Source organism: Elephas maximus, chromosome 3 (genome assembly GCF_024166365.1).
Source record: "Elephas maximus indicus isolate mEleMax1 chromosome 3, mEleMax1 primary haplotype, whole genome shotgun sequence".
NCBI lineage: Eukaryota > Metazoa > Chordata > Mammalia > Proboscidea > Elephantidae > Elephas > Elephas maximus.
In genome coordinates, this window is record NC_064821.1 from 84,444,467 (window position 1) to 84,464,648 (window position 20,182).

Consider the following 20,182-nt stretch of genomic DNA (forward strand, 5'->3'; position numbering starts at 1 on the left):
AGGAAGCCAGGAGCTTGCCACACAAGGGAGGATACCTGATACTGAGACTCTAGTATTAAGCCAAGACTTTGAAGGGGCTAAAATGTTCCCCAGTAGGCAGCCCCTTGACTTCCCAACTGAGAAAATCCAAATTATCTCTGGAGGAAAGCCACCTTAATTTAGATATTAAGGATTCCCGTATATTAAATTTAATAAAATATAAGCTTAAAATCAAAAATCACCAAACAATACAAGGAACTTGGCTACCATGAATGAAAGTCAGCAGAAGCAACAAACAAACAAGAGATGTATAACCCCCAAGAACTTCAGCAATTGGAATTACCAAGAACAGATTGTAAAATAACTACGTGAAGTTTTTGAAGAAATAAAAGATGTAATCAATGAATTGGACAAGGAAAAAAGCTGTTTAACTTTTCTGAACCATGGGTTCCTGATCTCTAAAGTGAGAATAGTAATAGCAATTTCATACAAACTTTGTGAAGATTTGCTAAGAAGAAATATGTAGAAGCAATTTTTAAACTGCAACTGTAGGAAGATGAGAAACCCTGCTGGCATAGTGGTTAAGAGCTACGGCTGCTAACCAAAATGTTGTCCATTCAAATCCACCAGGTACTCCTTGGAAACCCTATGGGGCGGTTCTATTCTGTCCTACAGAGTCACTATGAGTCAAAATCGACTCGACAACAGCAGGTTTGGTTTGGTAGGAAAATGAAATATGTAGGAAAATTTTTTTCCACAAAAAAGGACTTATTCTTTTGTAACCTGGAAGAAAACAACCCCAATTTAGATAATTAGGCTGCAACCTGCTTTTTCCACATAAAATGTTATGATCGTCTTTACCTGCCATTAAAAACTCTTCTAGACTGTTCTGATCAGGGCCGCAATAGATGAATACTGATAGAAGGGGAGAAAAATGTGGAACAGAACTCAAATTCCTAGAAAGTCCAACTTACTGGACCAGTTGAGACTAGAGGACTCCCCTGAGATACTCCATAAACCTTGAACCGAAACTACCCTCTGAGGTCACCTTGTAGCTGAATAACAGATTGGCTCATAAAATAAAGACTATTATCAGTGAGTGCTGCACACCTTTAAAACAAAAATCTTTAAAAAATAATGGTCAACAGTTACTCTAAAGCAAAGATGAAGGCGTAAGAAGACAGGGAAACCAGATTACTGGAAGCAAAACATCCAGAATGAAATTAATTAGAATGTTAACACACTGTGAAAAATATAACCAATGTCTCTGAACAATCTATGTAGAAATTGTTAACTGGGAACCTAATTTGCTTGTAAACTTTAAATGAAAACACAATAAAATATTATTTAAAAAAAAAATCTCCTAGAACATTATTTTAATGATATACCATAATTTAATCAACTATTTATTGTAGGACGTTTAGATTGTTACCAGTTTCTTGGTTTTACAAACAATAGCATAGTATATATATACTTGTAGCTAGATTTCTGTGTACATCTTTTATCGTTTTCCTGGAATAAATTCTAGGAAGTGCAATTAAATTGTTGTGGTTGTTATTAGGTGCTTTTGAGTCAGTTCTGACTCAGTGATCCTGTATACAACAGAATGAAACACTGCTCGGTCCTGCACCATCCTCACAACTGTTAACTATATATATATATTTTTTGTTGTTGTTAACTATATTTAAGCCCAGAGTTACAGCCACAGTGTCAATCCATTTTTTTGAGGGTCTTGCTCTTTTTTGCAAGCCCTGTACTTTACCAAGCATGATGTCCTCTAGGGACTGGTCCCTTCTGATAACGTGTTACGTGAGACAAATGAAGTCTTGCCATCCTTGCTTGTAATGAGCATTCTGACTCTACTTCTTCCAAGACAAATTTGTTTGTTCTTCTAGCAGTCCGTGGTATATTCAATATTCTTTGCCAACGCCATAATTCAAAGGCATCAATTCTTCTTTGGTTTTCCTTATTCATTGTCCAGCTTCCCCTTGCATATGATGTGATTGAAAATACCTTGGCTACAATTATAACTGCTCAAATATTAAACAGCTATATAAGATTAAAGCAAAGGTCTTTCAGAATTCTACCTTTCAGCAATAGCCACTTTTAAGTGTTTGATATATACAGTCAATTCTCATTACACATAGTAGTTACGTTCTATAAATCATCATAAACACTGAATTAATGATTACTGAGCAGCAGCCATTTTACTTTTTATGCTTGAAGACTACTGCTTCACTTCCACCCTCTAAACTGCCCATAAAAATCTCCTGTGGCACACTCTAACCAAAAACATACATGGTAGGGAATTCTGGGAAATGTTGTTTGACCTAGCCAAGTTGACACATTACAAAGCCACTGCTCTGTAAAGGTGTTGTTGTTGTTGCTCTTGCAATATTTGATGTTACTGTTATTAGGTTCAGCCTAGCCAAGCCTAGCAAACCACTATACTATAAAGTGTTGTTGTTGTTGTTGTTACTACAGTATTTGATGTCATTATTGTTATTGTTGGTGCCATCATCATCATTTTTAACTTTCCATGCCAGTACATATTGGCTTTTTTTATATGATTTTTATTGTTGTAAATATATATATAATACAACATTTGCCAATTCAACATTTTTTACATTTACAATTTAGTGTGTAAAAATGGTGTGTTAGAGGTATCTGGCCTCCTCTAACTTCACAGTGGAGAAAGAGAATCAAGGTCAACAGCCCAAGGCTGATTCCCATGAGGTAGGGTTCAGACACACCTCTTCTCTCTGCCATCTTTACCAATTCTGACACCAACCGCCCTTCCCATGGCACTTTTGACTCCTCTGCTGGGTTCGATAATTCGTTGCAATGGCCACACAGAACTCACAGACGGTACTCAAGATTATGGGGTTTATTAGGGAAGTAACAGGTTACAGTTCAGGCTCAGGAACATTCAGAATTCAGTTCTTCCATCAGGACAACCTCTTCCCAGCTGTGCCACAGGGCCTCTCTCTGGCCCCTTTGCCTCTGCCCTGCTCAGGCATGTGTTACAAAGCTCTTTTAGCCCCTGCCAGTAAGTCCCCAGAGGCACCTTAGACACTCAGCTTTCTTGCTTTGTGGGCTGGGATGCCCATCATGCCGTCTCCTGCCGTAGTTTGTCTGCCCCTGCTTCTCACTGTCTTCAGGGTTACAGCTCGCTGTCTGTCTCCTGGGGCCTGGAGCTTCTCAGCACAGGTATCATGCGTCCAAAGGATGCGCCATCTACTACTGGCTGTTCTTCCTTGGTGGTAGTGGGATCCTCTCTCTCCCACCTCTGGCATGGCTCATTTCAAGCCCAGCAGGATGGCAAAACTGACCAATTCCCTTGGTGAGCCACAATTACCCTATTTGCACGGCCCCACCCCATCGCTTGGGTGGGAGGTACAAGACCATGGCGAGAAAGGCAACACGAAAGCAATCCATCACACCCCAAGTGATACCAGTTACATTAATCATGTTGTGCAGCCCTCACCTATAATCATTACTAAATTCTCCGTATTGTCATATTGCCCTTTTTTAACAATTGTTTAGCTTTCCATTACAGGATGAACCTTGATGTATGATATAAAATTTATTTTCTACTAAACGGATTAAAAAAAAACCTGTTGCTGTTGAGTCAATCCACCAAGGAGCACCTGGTGGATTCAAACTGCCGATCTTTTGGTTAGCAGCCATAGCTGTTAACCGCTACGCCACCGGGGTTTCCAAACAGGTGTAAGAGATTCTTTTTCTCCATACCCTCACCAACACTTGGAATTATCACTCATCTTTTTAGACTTTACCTAACTGATGTTGTTGTTAGGTGCCATGGAGTTAGTTAAATAATCTTAATAGTAGCGTTTTTAATGGACTTAATGTTTTAGAACCATTTTAGGTTTATAGAAAATTGAGCAGACAGTATAGAGTTGCCATATATCCCCTCTCCCCTGCACACAGTTTCCCCATCATTAATATTTTGCATTAGTGTGGTACATTTGTTACAACTGATGAAAAAATACATTATTATTCACTAAAGTTCATAGTTTATGTTAGGGTTGATTCTTTGTGTTGTACTGTTCTATCAGTGTTGACAAATGTATAATGTCATGTATCGACCAATACAGTATTATACAGAATAGTTTCACTGCCCTAAAAATCCTCTGTGCTCCACCTATTCATTCCTCCCACACTTCCCTGAGCCTCTGGCCACCACTGATCTTTATACTGTTTCTATTGTTTTGCTTTTTCCAGGATGTCAGATAGTTGGAAATACAGGATATAGCCTTTGCAGACTGACTTCTTTCACTTAGCAATATGCATTTCAGTTTTCTCCATGTGTTTTCATGGTTTGGTAGCTCATTTCTTTTTATTATTGAGTAATACTCTATTGAATGGATTACCACAGTTTGTTTATCCGTTCATTCTCTGAAGAACATCTTGATTGCTTCCAGTTTGGGGCAGTTATGAGTAAAGCTGCTATGAACATTAATGTGCAGGTTTTTGTGTAGATATAAGTTTTTTAACTCGTTTGGGTAAATACCTAAGAGCATGATTGATGGATTTCATGGTAAGCCTGAAATGGTTAACTTTTTAAGAAACTGTCAGACTGTCTTCCCATGTGGCTATACCATTTTGCATTCCCATCACCAGTAAAAACAACTTTCTGTTGCTGAACACTTTTACCAGAATTTGGTATTGTCATTGCTTTGGATTTTAGCCATTCTAATACGTGTTTAGTGGTATCTGACTGTTGTTTTAATCTGCAGTTCCCTGATGACATGTGATGTTGAGCATTTTTTTTTTTCATGTTTATTGGCTGTCTTTGTATCTTCTTTGTGAGGTATCTGTTAGATCTTTTGTCCATTTTAAAATTAGGTTGTTTTCTTATTGTTGAGTTTCAAGAGTTCTTTGTATATTTTGGATACAACTCTTTTATCAGTTACATGTTTTGCAAATACCTTCTCCCAGTGGCCCATCTTTCTGTTCTCGTAACAGTGTCTTCTGCAGAGCAGAAAATTTTAATGAAGTTTAGCTTATCAATTTTTTATTTCATGGATCATGCTTTTCGTGTTATATTTGGTATCAAAAAAGTCATTGCCAAGCCCAAGGTCACCTAGATTTTCTCCTACATTGTCTTCTAGACCACCACTCGTCTGTCAGTTTGTGGTAAGTAAAAGAGCTGAACTGAAGATTTCAAACAGCAGCTCGAGAAGACAAAATAAAGTATTACAATGAAATGTGCAAAGACCTAGAGTTAGCAAACCAAAAGGGAAGAATACACTCAGCATTATTTCTCAAGCTGAAAGAACTGAAGAAAAAAATCAAGCCTTGAGTTGCAATATTGAAGGATTCTATGAGGCAAATACTGAACGATGCAGGAAGCATCAAAAGAAGATGGAAGGATTACACAGAGCCACTGTACCAAAAAGAATCGGTCAACATTCAACCTTTTCAGGAGATAGCATATAATCAAGAATTGATGGTACTGAAGGAACAAGTCTAAGCTGCACTGAAGGCGTTGGCAAAAAACACGGCTCCAGGAAACTGACAGAATACCAGTTGAGATGTTTCAGGAGTCTTCTATCCATCAGCATGGAATACCTCTCCATTTATTTAGGTCTTTGACTTCTTTCATGAGAGTTTTGTAGTTTTCCTCATATAGATGTGGTACATGTTTTGTTAGATTTACACTGAAGTAATTTTTGTTTTTCTTTTTTTGTTGTAATGTAAGTGGCTGCATTTTTCATTTCAGATTCCAATTGTTTATTGCTGGTATATAGGAAAGTAATTGACTTTTGCATATGCACCTTGCATCCTGCAACGTTGCTGTAATCACTTGTTGGCTCCAGGTTTTTTTATTTTTTTATTTTTCAGGATTTTCCACATAGACAATCATGTTATCTGCAAATTACTTTTATTTGTTACTCCCAATCTGTATACCTCGCATATTTCCTTTTCTTATCTTATTGTACTAGCTTAGGACTTCCAGTACAATGCCGAATAGAGTGGTGAGAGAGGATATACTTGCCTTGTTCCCACTCTTAGAGGAAAAGGATCTATCATATTTTAGGCAAATAACACACATGTTATATGTATTTTTGTAAACTTCACAACCCTCCCGTGCCTTATTTTCATAAGTGCCCCATACCTTTATTTTTTACATGTTGCTTGCAAGCATATGACTAAGGTGACTTATGATCATTGACTAAAGACGTTGGTGCTAATAAGCCATAAATTAGACTATGAAGTAAACAGACTTGACATAGCTCAATAGTTTCACCTATGATGATCTGGTAAGGTTTTCACATACAACTGTTGAGCCAAGAGCAATCATGTACCAGTTTTACTTTGTTTACTCCTCCGGTTAGAAGCCAGAGTCAGAAGACTGTGATAATTATGTCAATGCAGATTGAATCAAGATTCCTATTGATAGCTACTCGATGTCATTTATGCCAGTGTAGGCTTCACTTTGTTTATGCTTCCAGTCGACAGCATGTGATTTATGGACAGTTTCAGTAGATTCAAGGTTCTAATGGATGACTCAAAAGTGATGGGGATGTAATTATCAACTTAAATTAATAGAAACAAATGTACAATCTCAATTGTTTATTTTCCAGTTAGCAGGCTACTACCAAACTCAACCCATGAGTTTTTGACCATGGCTTGTATCTTTAGTATATAAAGATGATCAAAAGTAACATTTTTGGACTATTGAATGAGGGCGAAGGAGGCCAAGATTCACTTCTGGAAATGTCACGTGACGTGCACCCTATTCGTTTATTATCCTTTTAATGTCCATGGGATCAGTAGTAATGGTCCCTCTTTCATTTCTGATATTGGTAATCTATGTCTTCTCTTTTTTTTTTTGGTTAGCCTGGCTAGAGGTTTATCAATTTTATTCATCTTTTCGAAGAACTAGATTTTTATTTCACTGATTTTCTGTATTGATTTCCTGTTTTCAATTTCACTTATTTCTGCTCTTACTTTTGATTTAATTTTCACTTCTTTCTCCAGTTTCCTAAAGTGGGAGGTTAAATTCTTCTTCTTTTCTAATATATGGATTCAATGCTATAAATTTCCCTGTAGGCACTGCTTTCACTGCATCCCACAAATTTTGATACGTTTATTTATTTTATATTCAATTAGTTCAAATATTTTTAAATTTCTCCTGAGACTTCTTCTTTGACCCATATGTTATTTAGAAGTGTGCTGTTTAAATATTTTGGGATTTTCCATCTATCTTTCTTTTATTAATTTCTAGCTTCATAATATCATTTTAAACAGTAGTATAGTATTCTGTTGCATGTTGTTGTTGTTAGGTGCTGTCAAGTCAGTTCTGACTCATAGCTACCATATGTACCACAGAACAAAACACTGCCCAGTCGTGTGCCATGCTCACAGTCATTGTTATGCTTAAACCGATTGTTGCAGCCACTGCGTCAATCCATCTCATTGAAGGTCTTCCTCTTTTCTGTTGACCCTGTACTTTATCCTGTCCTTCTCCAGGGACTGATCCCTCCTGACAACATGCCCAAAGTATGTAAGATGCAGTCTCACCGTCCTTGCTTCTAAGGAGCGTTCTGGTTGTGCTTCTTCCAAGACAGATTTGTTTGTTCTTTTGGCAGTCCATGGTATATTCAGTATTCTTCACCAACACCACAATTCAAAGGTATCAATTCTTCTTCAGTCTTCCTTATTCATTGTCCAGCTTTTGTATTCATATGATGGGATTGAAAATATCATGGCTTAGGTCAGGCGTACCTCAGTCTTCAAGGTGACATCTTTGCCTTTCAACAGTTTTAAAGAGGTCCTTTGCAGCAGATTTACCCAATGCAGTGCGTCTTTTTATTTCTTGACTGCTGCTTCCCTTATGGAATACATTCTTTAGACGTTTTTGCTGTTATAAATCATGCTATAATGAATATCCTTTTGCATGAGGTTTTGCAAATACAATGAAGTCTGATAAGTGTTATATTAAGAGAGGTTTAGGATGCTGTGATAGCACATAGCAGGAACACCTAATCTGGTCTAGGGAGGTCAAGAAAGCCTTATCAAAGAAAGATATTTAAGCTGAGAGTGAAGTAGTTGGTATGTGGGAGCCAAAGAGACCATATTAAGCAAAGGCAAGCCTAGAAGAAGATAGGGAAAAGGTTGTAGGTGGGGAATGGGGAAGGAACAAGTACGAAGGATGACTTGTTTGAGGACATGAAAAGAGTTCGTTTTGGATGAAACAAAGTGGCGGTAGAGGAAGTGGAAAGAGGCTAGAAAGGTAAGCTAGGGGTAGGTCATGCAGAACCTTGCAATCCTTGCAAGGAATTTAGACTTTACCTCAAGAGTAAAGGATTCTAAGCAGAGAGGGTGATCTGATTGGATTGTTTCTTAGAAAGAGCACTCTGGCCTTTATGTAAAGGATGTGTTGGAAGAGAGGATAAGGCAATAGCATAGACAGGGAGCCTTATCAATCTACTGATTTCTTACTTTTATTCACTGATTATACTGGTTTGTTTGTTAGTCTTTTTTCATTCAAACTATATACGGTCACACCTCGTTTCATTGAACTTCACTTTACTGCACTTCACAGATACTGCTTTTTTTTACAAGTTGAAGGTTTGTGACAACCCTGCATTGAGCAAGTCTATAGGTGCAATTTTTCCAACGGCGTGTGCTTACTTCGTGTCTCTGTGTCACATTTTTGGTAATTCTCACAGTATTTCAAACCTTTTCATTATTATTATATGTGTTGTGGTGATCTATAATTAGTGATATTTGATGTTACTACTGTAATTATTTTGGAATGCCACAAACCACTCCCATATAAGACAGCAAACTTAATTGATAAATGTTGTGTGTGTTCTGACTGCTCTACTGACAGGCCATTCCCCATTTCTCTTCCTCTCCTTGGGCCTCCCTATTCCCTGAGACATGACAATATTGAAATTAGGCCAGTACCTACAATACCTACAATAACCCTACAATGGCCTCTAAGTGTTCAAGTGAAAAGAAGAGTCGCACATCTCTCACTTTAAATCAAAAGCTAGAGATGATTAAGCTTAGTGAGGAAGGCATGCTGAAAGTCAAGATAGGCCAGAAGCTAGGCCTCTTGTGCCAAACAGCTAACCAAGCTGTGAAAGTAAAGGAAAAGTTCTTGAAGGAAATTTAATGTGCTTCTCCAGTGAACACACGAATGATAAATGAAACAGCCTTATTGCTGATATGGATAAAGTTTTAGTGGTCTGGACAGAAGATTAAACCAGCCACAACATTCCCTTAAGCCAAAGCCTGATCCAGAGTAAGGCCTTAACTCTCTTCAATTCTATGAAGGCTGAGAGAGATGAGGAAGCTGGAGAAGAAAAGTCTGAAGCTAGCAGAGGTTGGTTCCTGAGGTTTAAGGAAAGAAGCCACCTCCATAAGTACAAGGTGTAGCAGCGAGTGCTGATGTAGAAGGAGCAGCAAGTTGTCCAGAAGATCTAGCTGAGATCATTGATGAAAGGACCACACTAGACAACAGACTTGGGGAGAAGATGCCATCTAGGACTTTCACAGCTAAAGAGGAGAAGTCAGTGTTCAGTTCCAAAGTTTCTGGCTCTCTCGTTGGGGGCTAGTGCAGCTTGTGACTTCAGGTTGAAGCTAATGCTCATTTACCATTCCAAAAAACCTAGAGCCCTTAAGAATTATGCTAAATCTACCTTGCCCGTGCGCTACAGGTGGAACAACAAACCTGAACGATGGCATGTCTCTTTACAACATGGTATGCTGAAAATTTAAACTCACTGTTGAGACCTACCGCTCAGAAAAAAGATTCCTTTCACAGTATTACTGCTCATTGACAATGCACCTGGTCACCCAAGAGCTCTGATGGAGATATAAAAGGAGATTAATTTTGTTTTCATGCCTGCTAACACAACATCTTAAAGAGGATTTGAATCAGGTACTGATGAAGATCAAAGACCACAGCCTTCAGTATGGATTGCACCTCAACATAAAGAAAGAAAAATCCTCACAACTGGACCAATAAGCAACATCATGATAAATGGAGAAAAGATTGAAGTTGTGAAGGATTTCATTTTACTTGGATCCACAATCAAATGAGGCCATAGTATTTTTAATCACCTCATATGCATGTGAAAGCCAGACAATGAATAAGGGAGACCTTTTTTTAAGAAGAATTGATGCCTTTGAATTACAGTGTTGTCGAAGAATACTGAATATACCATGGACTGCCAAAACAATGAACAAATCTGTCTTTGAAGAAGTATAGCCAGAATGCTCCTTGGAAGCCATGATGGTGAGACTTCATCTCATGTACTTTGGACATATTATCAGGAGGGACCAGCCCTGGAGAAGGACATCATGCTTGGTAAATTAGAGGGTCAGCAAAAAAAGAGGAAGGCCCTCAATGAGATGGATTGACACAGTGGCTGCAACAATGGGATGCATGGCACAGGACTGGGCAGCATTTTGTTATGTTGTACATAGGTAGGGGTCGCTATAAGTCAGAACTGACTCAACGGCACCTAAAAACAACAGTGCCTTAGCATTTAGGTGAGAATTTTGCCCACCAGTGTTATTTCATCATCGTCTTCATCTTCTTCTGAATGAATTGTGTTCCAGATGATTTAGTCTGAAATCCTCAGAAACTCATTCCACAAACTGTAGTCTGATGACATTCCTTCTGAAAGAGCCAAGTGTTTATGGTCCTTTTGGAAAGGACACATTTCCTCATCAAATGCAGCCTCATTTATGATTGAGCTACAGCAACGTTAACATATGTACATTAGTATCAATAGTGTTTTATAGCTAACTACTCTCTATTGAGTCTAGATCAAAGGACTCAACTTGTCAGACAGTGAGGAAGAGTAGAAAAAATGTGGACTTTGGGATTTGGGTCCTAGCCGTGCAACCTTGAAACAAGTTAATTAAACCTCTCTGTGCCACAGCTTCCTTAACGGTAAAATAAGGAAAATTGTTTCTTCTCTATAAGGTTGTTCTGAGGAATAAGAGAGAGAGCTATGAAAAGCTTCTGTCTCAGAGGAGGTTCACTGTGTTGGTCTTTTTACCTCTGGACACATATTCCGTCCTAAATGAACAACCACCACAACAAAAATTCCCTGTGATACTAAAAACCTTTAGGTCTAAGACTTTAGTTTGTAAAGTTTACAATTTGTCTTGCGATTTAATGTACATTAATTGCCCTTAGGAAACTTCTAGATCAGAATATAAATGAGCTGCAAAGGCAAGTGAGAATTTTACAGGATAAAGGAAATAGACTGGAAATGACCAGTTCTCAGCAACAATTCAGAATTCAACAACAAGAGACCCTACTTAAACAACTGGAAAATGAAAAAAGAAAATCTGATGAGGTAAGAAAGTTTTCCTATTCCCATAGGCCTGATTCCTATTCCTATAATGGCTAATTATTATTGAATGCCTAGCACTTTACCTGTTAACTTCAAGGTTCAGTCAGGAAAAGGAAATCTACTCTAGGTATTGAAAGCAATAAGAGATTTAACAGGGAATAAGATACTTACATGAAACCCTGGTGACATAGTGGTTAACAGCTACGGCTGCTAACCAAAAAGTTAGCAGTTTGAATCCATCAGGCACTCCTTGGAAACTCTATGGGGCAGTTCTTCTCTGTCCTATAGGGTCACTATAAGTCAGCATCTACTCAGTAGCAACAGGTTTGGTTTAAAAATACTTACAAAACTGTTAGAATGGAGGACTGGGAGTGAGTAGAAAGTCAGAAGGAATTGCTGCTGGATTTTAATAAATTCAGAAATTATAGGGGTACCACCTCCTGTAGCCAAAGTGAGATTTGCCAGAACTCCCACTGAAGTTCCTACAAATGTTTCTTCTGCTGTCTATCCGTTTATCTACCCATTAGTGCTAGAAGAGAACAATGGTTTTTCCTTCTCCTATGTTACTCCTGGAGCCTGGTGGTGCAGTGGTTAAGAGCTTGGCTGCTAACCAATAGGTCAGCATCTCTAATCTACCAGCTGCTCCTTGGAAACCCTATGGGATAGCTCTACTCTTTCCTGTAGAGTCGCTGTGAGTCAGAATCAACTCAATGGCAATGTGTTTGTTTGTTTGGGGAGGTGCTACTACTGGAGTCCTTGGGAGATGCAAACGGTTAACGTGCTCGTCTGCTATTGGAAAGATTGGAGGTTTGAGTCCACCCAGAGGTACCTCAAAGGAAAGGCCTGGTGTACTTTCAAAAAATCAGCCATTGAAAACCCTATGGAGCACAGTTCTACTCTGACACACATGGAATTGCCAAAAGTCAAAATTGACTTGACAGCAACTTGAATGCTACTACTATGCTCTCTAAATAATATACAAATGTCCATCATTTTCAGAAACTAAACTGGAACCCTGCTGGCAAGGGCTCCTTATAAACATGTAGGGAGAAATTTATTTCAAGGAAATGGCTCACGCAATTGTGGAGGCTGGCAAGTTCCAAATCCATGGGTCATGGGCAGACTGCAGGCTTCTCCTGGTTCATGTGGTAGCAAGGGCTGATGAACCCAAAATCTGCAGGTCAGGCAGCAAGCTGTTGGCTTATGTCCCAAGAAGCAGTGATCAGAGGATGACAAGGTGAATGCAGGATCAAAGGTAGGATCAAGAGCGTGAGCTTTGCCAGAACATCCATATATATTGGATGCAGGCCACACCCCCAAGAATCCCCTTTCAACTGATGGGCTGGTCACATCAGATCACAAAATAGAGATGATTACATAATATCTGCCAAACCACTAAGAATCATGGCCTAGCCAAGTGGACACAAAACCTTAACCATCACCCTCACCCTCAGCCATTATTTTACTTCTCTTGCTATAAAATTATCATGAAAGGAAATAAGAAATTTGGCAAGTTCACAGATGTTGATCCTTGCAAAATCATTATGGACAGAGAAAGCAAATCTATATCTAAAATAAGTATCTGTTTCACTAAGACAAATTGTTGTTCTCTCCATGATGGAAGGGGTCCAATATAATAAACCTGCTGCCAGGTGCCTGGCTGGTCCCCCTAGGGGATGGTGCCGTATCAGTTGCTTAGCACTGATCTTTGCTTTTAGCAAGTTGAGTGGTTTAGCCTTGGTGACTCCTTGTAAAATATATATTCCTGCCACCATGCTTTTTGTACATGAGCCCATTGAGCAAGCAGATTTATGCTAGAAAAAGAGGCTATGTAACAACTACAGAATGTACTATGCTTTTCTATCTAATTGGTGAGAGCCTCCCCTGCTGTGGATGCTCTCTGGTGAGCAAAAACACATGAAACATATATTTCCTTACTCTAGGCTTGTGTTGTCCAATATGGTGACCACTAGCCACATGTGGCTATTTAAATTTTAATTAAAATTAAATAAAACTTAAAATTCAGTTTTTCAGTCATACTAGCCACATTTCAAGTGCTCAATGAACACATATGGCTAGTGACCATCATATTAGAAAATACAGGTAGAGAACATTTCCATCACTGTAGAAAATTCTATTGGACAGCATTTCCAGTCTAGTCCCCTTTCTCAGACTTCTTTTTCAGCAGTCCTCCAATCTTCTTTCCAAGTCCCTAGTCGTCTAGCCAAACCATTAGAAACTTCCCGTGAAAAATATATGCCCACACCTCTGGCCATCTCTCCTGCTGTGCAAAGTGAACATGAATTTTGCCCACTGAAAAAATTTCCCTTCCCCACTGTCCTTAAAGGCTACCCTTGAGTGGGGTCATAATGCTACAGCAGTGCTATTTTAAGTGATTGCAGCATATGGTACAGGGCCATATGTAAATCAGGCCTGAATATATTCTTTCTCAGTCACTGGTCATGGGGCACTCCCTCCGAGCCCATAGGTTTGGGTTGAGAGAGGTGGTAATGCAATAGAAGTACCACCTGCTCATACAACTTTTACCTTTAGGACCTGCTTGGTTCACTTATCTTACATAGCACAAGCACCTGAGAATGGAGTGCTACTGCACATACCCAACTTAATGGATTGGTGAATAATATACCAAATTTCAAGAGGGGCAGTTCAGGTCATTTGATCACTTGATTTTTCATGGTCAAGCATTCAGCGTCCACCATGGCCCAGTCACAAGCAAGAACCATTCCTCAAAGGAGGAGTAGTTATTGTGGGAAAAGGAGATGGCTTCACTCACAAATCCTATGATTAAATTGGTTTACTAAAACTTGCCAGAGGCTCCACATAGCACAGAAACTTGGAGCATCTTGGAGCTTGCATGCAGCCTGGGTCAGCTACAGAACTTTATTTTGCTTTGGGTACCACTAAAAATTTGCAGCCTCGGGGGTTATTCAGTCACTGAGTTAAAGGAGCAAATCTGGGATATGTTGATTCCAGAATCTGAAGAAGCTCTCCAAGCACTTGGCCTTTTCTACCATTACTAACTCTCACTCCTCATGTCCACTAACCAATGTGGAGAATCTGCTATTCCAGATTGTCTGTTGTGACTATGCATTCAAGAACTGCAGAAATAACCACAGGGGAGATTTACAAACACCCACTAGGCCCACTGTGAAACATATGCTGGGTGACTGAATCACTGTAGACATACTCTAAAACATCCTCTGAGTTTAAATTCTGTTTATCACCTGAATTCCATAAGCCGCCACTCAGAATTGTGAACCTGAGTGGTGTTTTGGGTAACAAGGTAGTCATTTTGGCTCAGAACCACAGTACTGTAATCCCCAAAATGTGTATATAATTCCCTTTCTCCAATGCCCAGTCACCTTGATAATTGACCACACATCTCTCTGGGGAAGCTTGAGAGAAGATTACATACTCGAGGCCGTGTCACAGGGTCTTGCCTCAAGACAACCTGGCATTCCCATCATTCAAAGCACTCTGGGTCTGTGAACTGGCTCAGGTCTGGGGATTGAGTAAGAGGCTATTACTCTCTATGTTGTCATTCAAATTGGGCCTCTGTTCACTGGACCTAGAGGGTTTTGTTTATTTATTTTTAAACACAATTCAAGTAATACTTTAATAGCCTGCGCTATCTTAGTTCTAGAATCACTGTGATCAATTAATCATCACCAAAGATTTCTGCAACTCAAACCATTTTGATACATCTCTGGCCCTATTACCTGTTAACAATAATCATGTTCACCTTGTATCTGGGAATTAAGCAGTGCCACAACTGACCTCTGACACTTTATGGTACCATCATCCCCATTAAAATAAGGGAGCATTTCAGCGGTGGTCCCTCCTACCATCATCCTCAGTAGGATAGCCATTTCAAGGAACCTGGTGCTCCCTCAACAGTGTATTTGACAAAGCCTTGGTGAAGGGACTATCTTCTGAAACCCCATGGTAAGAAAAAGTGTGTAAGAAGATCACCCATGATAAATGTACTGCAAATTTCCTGTCTATTTAAGCTTTTGGATTCCTTCCTCTGCCTTATACCAAGGAAGTATAGGATCTTAACGTCACTTAATATAGGCCATGTTTAGTACAAGTTTCAGCCAACCAAGCAACCAACCAGTTAAACTCAGTCTTTAGGTATTTAAGCCAGCACATTAAATCCTGAACTCCGGGAAGTGCACCTGTCTTAGTTATCCAAGTGATCTTGTAACAAAAATACCGCAAGTGGGCTGCCTTAAGGAACAGAAATTAATTTTCTCACAGTATATGAGGCTAGAAGTCCATATTCGGGGGGTGGCCCTAGGGGTGGTCCTTCTTTGTCCCTTTCAGCTTCTAGTAGCCAACAATTCTTAGCGCTCCTGGGCTTGTAGATGCTTCTGCTATGTGTGTCTGTCTTCATATGGTGTCTTCCCCTATGTGGTTCCCTGTGTCTGTTCTGCTCTTTTTATAATCAGAAGTTATTAGGTTTAGGACACACCCTTCTCTGGCAATACCTCATTAACATAGCAAAAACCCTATTTCCGAACAGAATCACAACCACAGGTAGCAGGGCCAGGACTTCAGTACATCCTTTGTGTGAACTCAATTCAATCTGCAGTAGCATCTATATCAATGAATTCAACCCATTGAACATTGTATTCCTTCCTCACTAATATAATGCCTTCCGAATACATTCCTAAATATATTCCTCAGTTTCTGCCAGTATAAGCTGGTAGAATCTTGTCATTCTTTCAATATGTATGTTGTCTCCTCCTACCTTAGTCCCTATTTCAAGCCCCACTCTTCAGGGTGTACTGGGATCTGACTCTACCTGTGCGATTGGAGGCAATGAAAAGTGGGAGGGGTGTAGGGTTGGGTCATAAGGACACCAGGCAGCTTCTTACAAGGTAACTGTCTCAGGTGATGTCAATACAGAGTCCACAAACCAAAGGGTAGTGGAAAGCAGAAGAAGGACTGCTTATGCCAGTGAGAGGCTAAGTAGAATTTGGAGATTCAGGGCACTCAGAATCATTAGAATCCTCTCCAGAGTCCTCATTCCCAGCTCTCAGGTTTCCATGCACTACCAGCCAAAGCCCTATTTTTCATGTAACAAACCTGGCAAGGTTATGATTCAACTTGTGTTGTAATTGTGAAATCTATTTGATGAAATTTAGAATTTAGTTTTTGGATACATTGGCCTGCTAGCTACAAGAAAGAAGAGATTCTTTTAGGGCACTCATAGAAGCTTTCTGAGTCTCTGACTGTGCTTGTTCCAAAAATTAAATTCCCAAGTTATTTATTTTCTCTTTGTAAGCATATTAACATGGTTGGATGTGGCCAGATCACACCGCAGTGCTTCACTATAACATTCTTTGTACCAGTCGCTTGGTCTCCTAAAGCACTTCGTCACAAGAAACTACACGTAATAATTTTACCAACTCTTTTCCCATAGGCTACTAGTACTTGTGATGAGATCATACTGCTTTCAAATCCCAGATTCCCATATTTGAGGATCTGTCCAGTGGGGCTACTTCTGGAACCAAATACTTTATCATTCAGTGTTAGGTCAGGAAAACAGATTATACTTTGTGTATTTCAAGCTGGAAGACTTGTAATATAGGGAGTTAGGTGCTTACAAAACCACTGGAAAGGCTGGGGAAGCAGGCTTTCAGGGAATCTGGAAGTACAGGAATCACAGGAAACCACTATGATCTCAGGAGGCAGAGTCACAGTAAGCCGTTCTCAGTAAAAAGTCTGAACAATTTACATTCCCTCAGTTCTCAATTAAAAAAAAAAAAAAAATGTTTTCCAGCATCTCAGGAGCAACCAGGAATTGTCAGAGAAGTTGTCTGGGTTGCAGCAAGAGAAGGAAGCTCTACGTGAAGAATATGGGCAGTTTTTGAAGCAGCTTGATGTCCATGTGAGGTAAACAAAAACCAATTCCCTTTGGAAGAAAACTATATACAGTAGCTACTTTTTACTCATAGAGACCTTATAGGACAGAGTAGACCTGTCCCACAGGGTTTCCAAGGCTGTAAATCCTTACAGGAGCAGACTGCCACATCTTTCTCGGGCAGAGCAGCTGGTGGGTTTGAACCACCAACCTTTTGGTTTGCAGCCAAGCATTTAACCACTGCTCCAGTGGCACAGTAGTTAAGAGCTATGGCTGCTAACCATAAGGTTGGCAGTTCAAATTCACCAGCCACTTGTTGGAAACCCTATGGGGCAGTTCTACTCTGTCCTATAGTGTTGCTATAAGTTGGAATCGACTTGCTGGCAATGGGGTGGGGTACTTTTTACAGAGTCAGCTCCAGGCCCTAGTAGCTGGATGCTCACTGAAACAACTTTTAAGAAGGCCAATATAGTTTTCTTTTGTTCCCAGAAGTTGTATCCATAAGTTTCTTTCTAAAGAGATATGGGGCCCAATTTCTTCCCACGAGAGGGAGAGGGAAGTCTTTTTAAGGGCACAAGCCATGGTCTTAACTTGTCTTTTTATCTACAGGCCCTGGCATACACTAGGTGTCTTAGTTTCTAGTGCTGCTGTAACAGAAATACCACAAGTGGATGATTATAACAAAGAGAAATGTATTCTCTCACAGTCTAGTAGTCTAGAAGTCCAAATTCACAATGCAAGCTCTAGGGGCAGGTTTTCTCTCTCTGTCAGTTCTGGAGAAAGGTCCTTGTCATCAATCTTCCCTTGGTCTGGGAGTTTCTCAGGTCCAAAGGATGCGCTCTGCTCCCAGCGCTGCTTTCTTGGTGGTATGAGGTTCCCCTGTCTCTCTGCTTGCTTCTCTCTTTTATATATCAAAAGTGATTGGCTCAAGACACAATCCAATCTTGTAGATTGAGTCCTGCCTCATTAGCATAATTGCTGCTAATCCCACCTCATCAACATCATAGAGATAGGATTTACAACACATAGGAAAATCACCTCAGATGACAAAATGGTGGACAGTCACACAGTACTTGGAATCATGGCCTAGCCAAATTGATACACGTATTTTTGGGGGACACAATTCAATCCATGACAGTAGGTATTCAATAAAAATTTGTTTCTGAGCTTTGTGATCTTTCTTCCATTCTCTGCTCATTGTTCCCCCATATTCTCTTACTCTCTTCCTCTCTGGAGTATAGCATAATAGTCCAGTATATGGACCCTGGAGCCACACTGCCTGGGTACAAATCCTGATTCTACTAGAAACTAGCTATATGACCTTGGGCAAGTTATATAACCTCTCTGTGCCTCAGGTCTGTCATCTTTAAAGTAACAGTACTTCTTTCATAAAGCTGTTGTGAGGATTAAATGAATTAATATATATAAAGCACTGGGAACAATGTCTGGCACCCAGTAAGAGCTATTATTAATATTTACTTATTTTTATTATTTTTAGCTTTCTCTACAACCCACCTTTCTGCTCCCAGGTTATTCTCATATGTTCTTACCCACCTACTGTAATGATGGTATCGATAATAATGATTTAAAAACCATTATTTACTGTTTATAGCAGAGAATATTTTTAGAGTTATTGGTATTCATTAACTTGCTTTTATCATCATGTCATTGAGAAATGTAGAAACCATGGTAAAGGAACTGTGTGTATATATACATATACAAATACAGTGAGACCTGTGAGATATGGAACTCAATGGGACTATATTTTTTTTCTGGGTCTCCCAAGTTTTCCACCTTTGACAGGGTGCAGTCTTACCACTTTTCTATTTCTCATTTTAGTGGAAAATATTTGAGTTTGAGTTTTCCTTCTCTGACAGGTTTCTGCCTTACACAGTTTTGGCTTTTGCAGGTTTTACTGTAGATATACATATAGAGAAATAGAACATTTCCATTATCCCCAAAGATTTTATCCTGCCTGTTTGCAGTCAGTCTGCACCTCCTGTTTTCCTCCCAGACCTTCCCCACCCCTGCCCGCCCCCACACACAAAAGCAACCACTGTTCTGATTTCTGCCTGTCCTAGAATTTCATCTAAATGAAGTTATACTGCATATAATCTTTTGTGTCTAGCTTCTTAGGCTCAACATAGTCTATTGTTTTTAATATTCACTTATAGTCATTTTATTTTGAGTTTCCTGAATGGCTAGTGAGGCTGAATGTATTTTCATGCCTGGGGCCCAAGACAGATTACTTAAACCAGAATCTGTGGGGATAGAGCCTGGGGATCAATATTTTTCTAAAACCTCCCCCATGTGATTCTAATGTGCATACAGATCGAAGACTACAGCTTTTGGGAAGAAAATGGAAGAAATTGTTAAAACTCTTGGTTTTCGTTTTTTTCATTCCCCTGATCACCGCTCATCTGTCAGTTTGAATAGCAGTGAAACACTGCCTGTTGCGTTCTGTTGTACATAGGGTCACTATGAGTCAGAACCAACTAGACGGCGCTTGACAACAACAGCAACAACTGATCCCAGTCCTGACTTTTAAAGACAATGCTTATTTTTTACATGTTTTCCCAACCACTCTTCCAGAGGAACAAATTCGTAGCCTTTTTGAAATCAAAATAGTAGAAAAACAATCTGGCCTTAAACACAATCTTTAAAAGTTGTCCCTAAATTTTAGAACATGAGTATTATACTGTTTCCTAGTGCTAATAGTTAACAAAACCAAAAATAAATTTAGAAAACCCATATGTTCTTCAAGCAAGTTGACCAACAGAACTTTAGACCAAACTGATAGGTGTGCTTCCATGGCAAAGGAAGGCTCTAAGGTTTTAATGGGTGTACTGCATCAACATATCCTTCAAACCACGCATAAGGCTACAAGGAGAAGTCTGAATATCAAACATTAGGAAAATAGGTAAGTTATAATGCATTCATTTAGTGGTATATAATATACCTG

The 20,182-nt window shown here is 39.4% G+C and overlaps 1 protein-coding gene across 7 annotated transcripts in view; it reads left to right on the top strand.

Moving 5' to 3' along the window:
* The window catches only part of LOC126072973 (phosphopantothenate--cysteine ligase), a 151,784-nt gene that overhangs the window by 114,820 nt on the left and 16,782 nt on the right, over nucleotides 1-20,182 (top strand). For 6 of the 7 annotated variants that reach the window (XM_049878968.1, XM_049878969.1, XM_049878971.1 and 3 more), the window contains exons 11-12: nucleotides 11,171-11,333; nucleotides 17,140-17,252. In XM_049878968.1, coding sequence (XP_049734925.1) covers nucleotides 11,171-11,333; nucleotides 17,140-17,252 — 276 coding nt within the window. Of the gene's footprint in view, nucleotides 1-7,479; nucleotides 7,602-11,170; nucleotides 11,334-17,139; nucleotides 17,253-20,182 lie in introns of those variants that run through there. The other variant, XM_049878975.1, reaches the window with a different exon arrangement.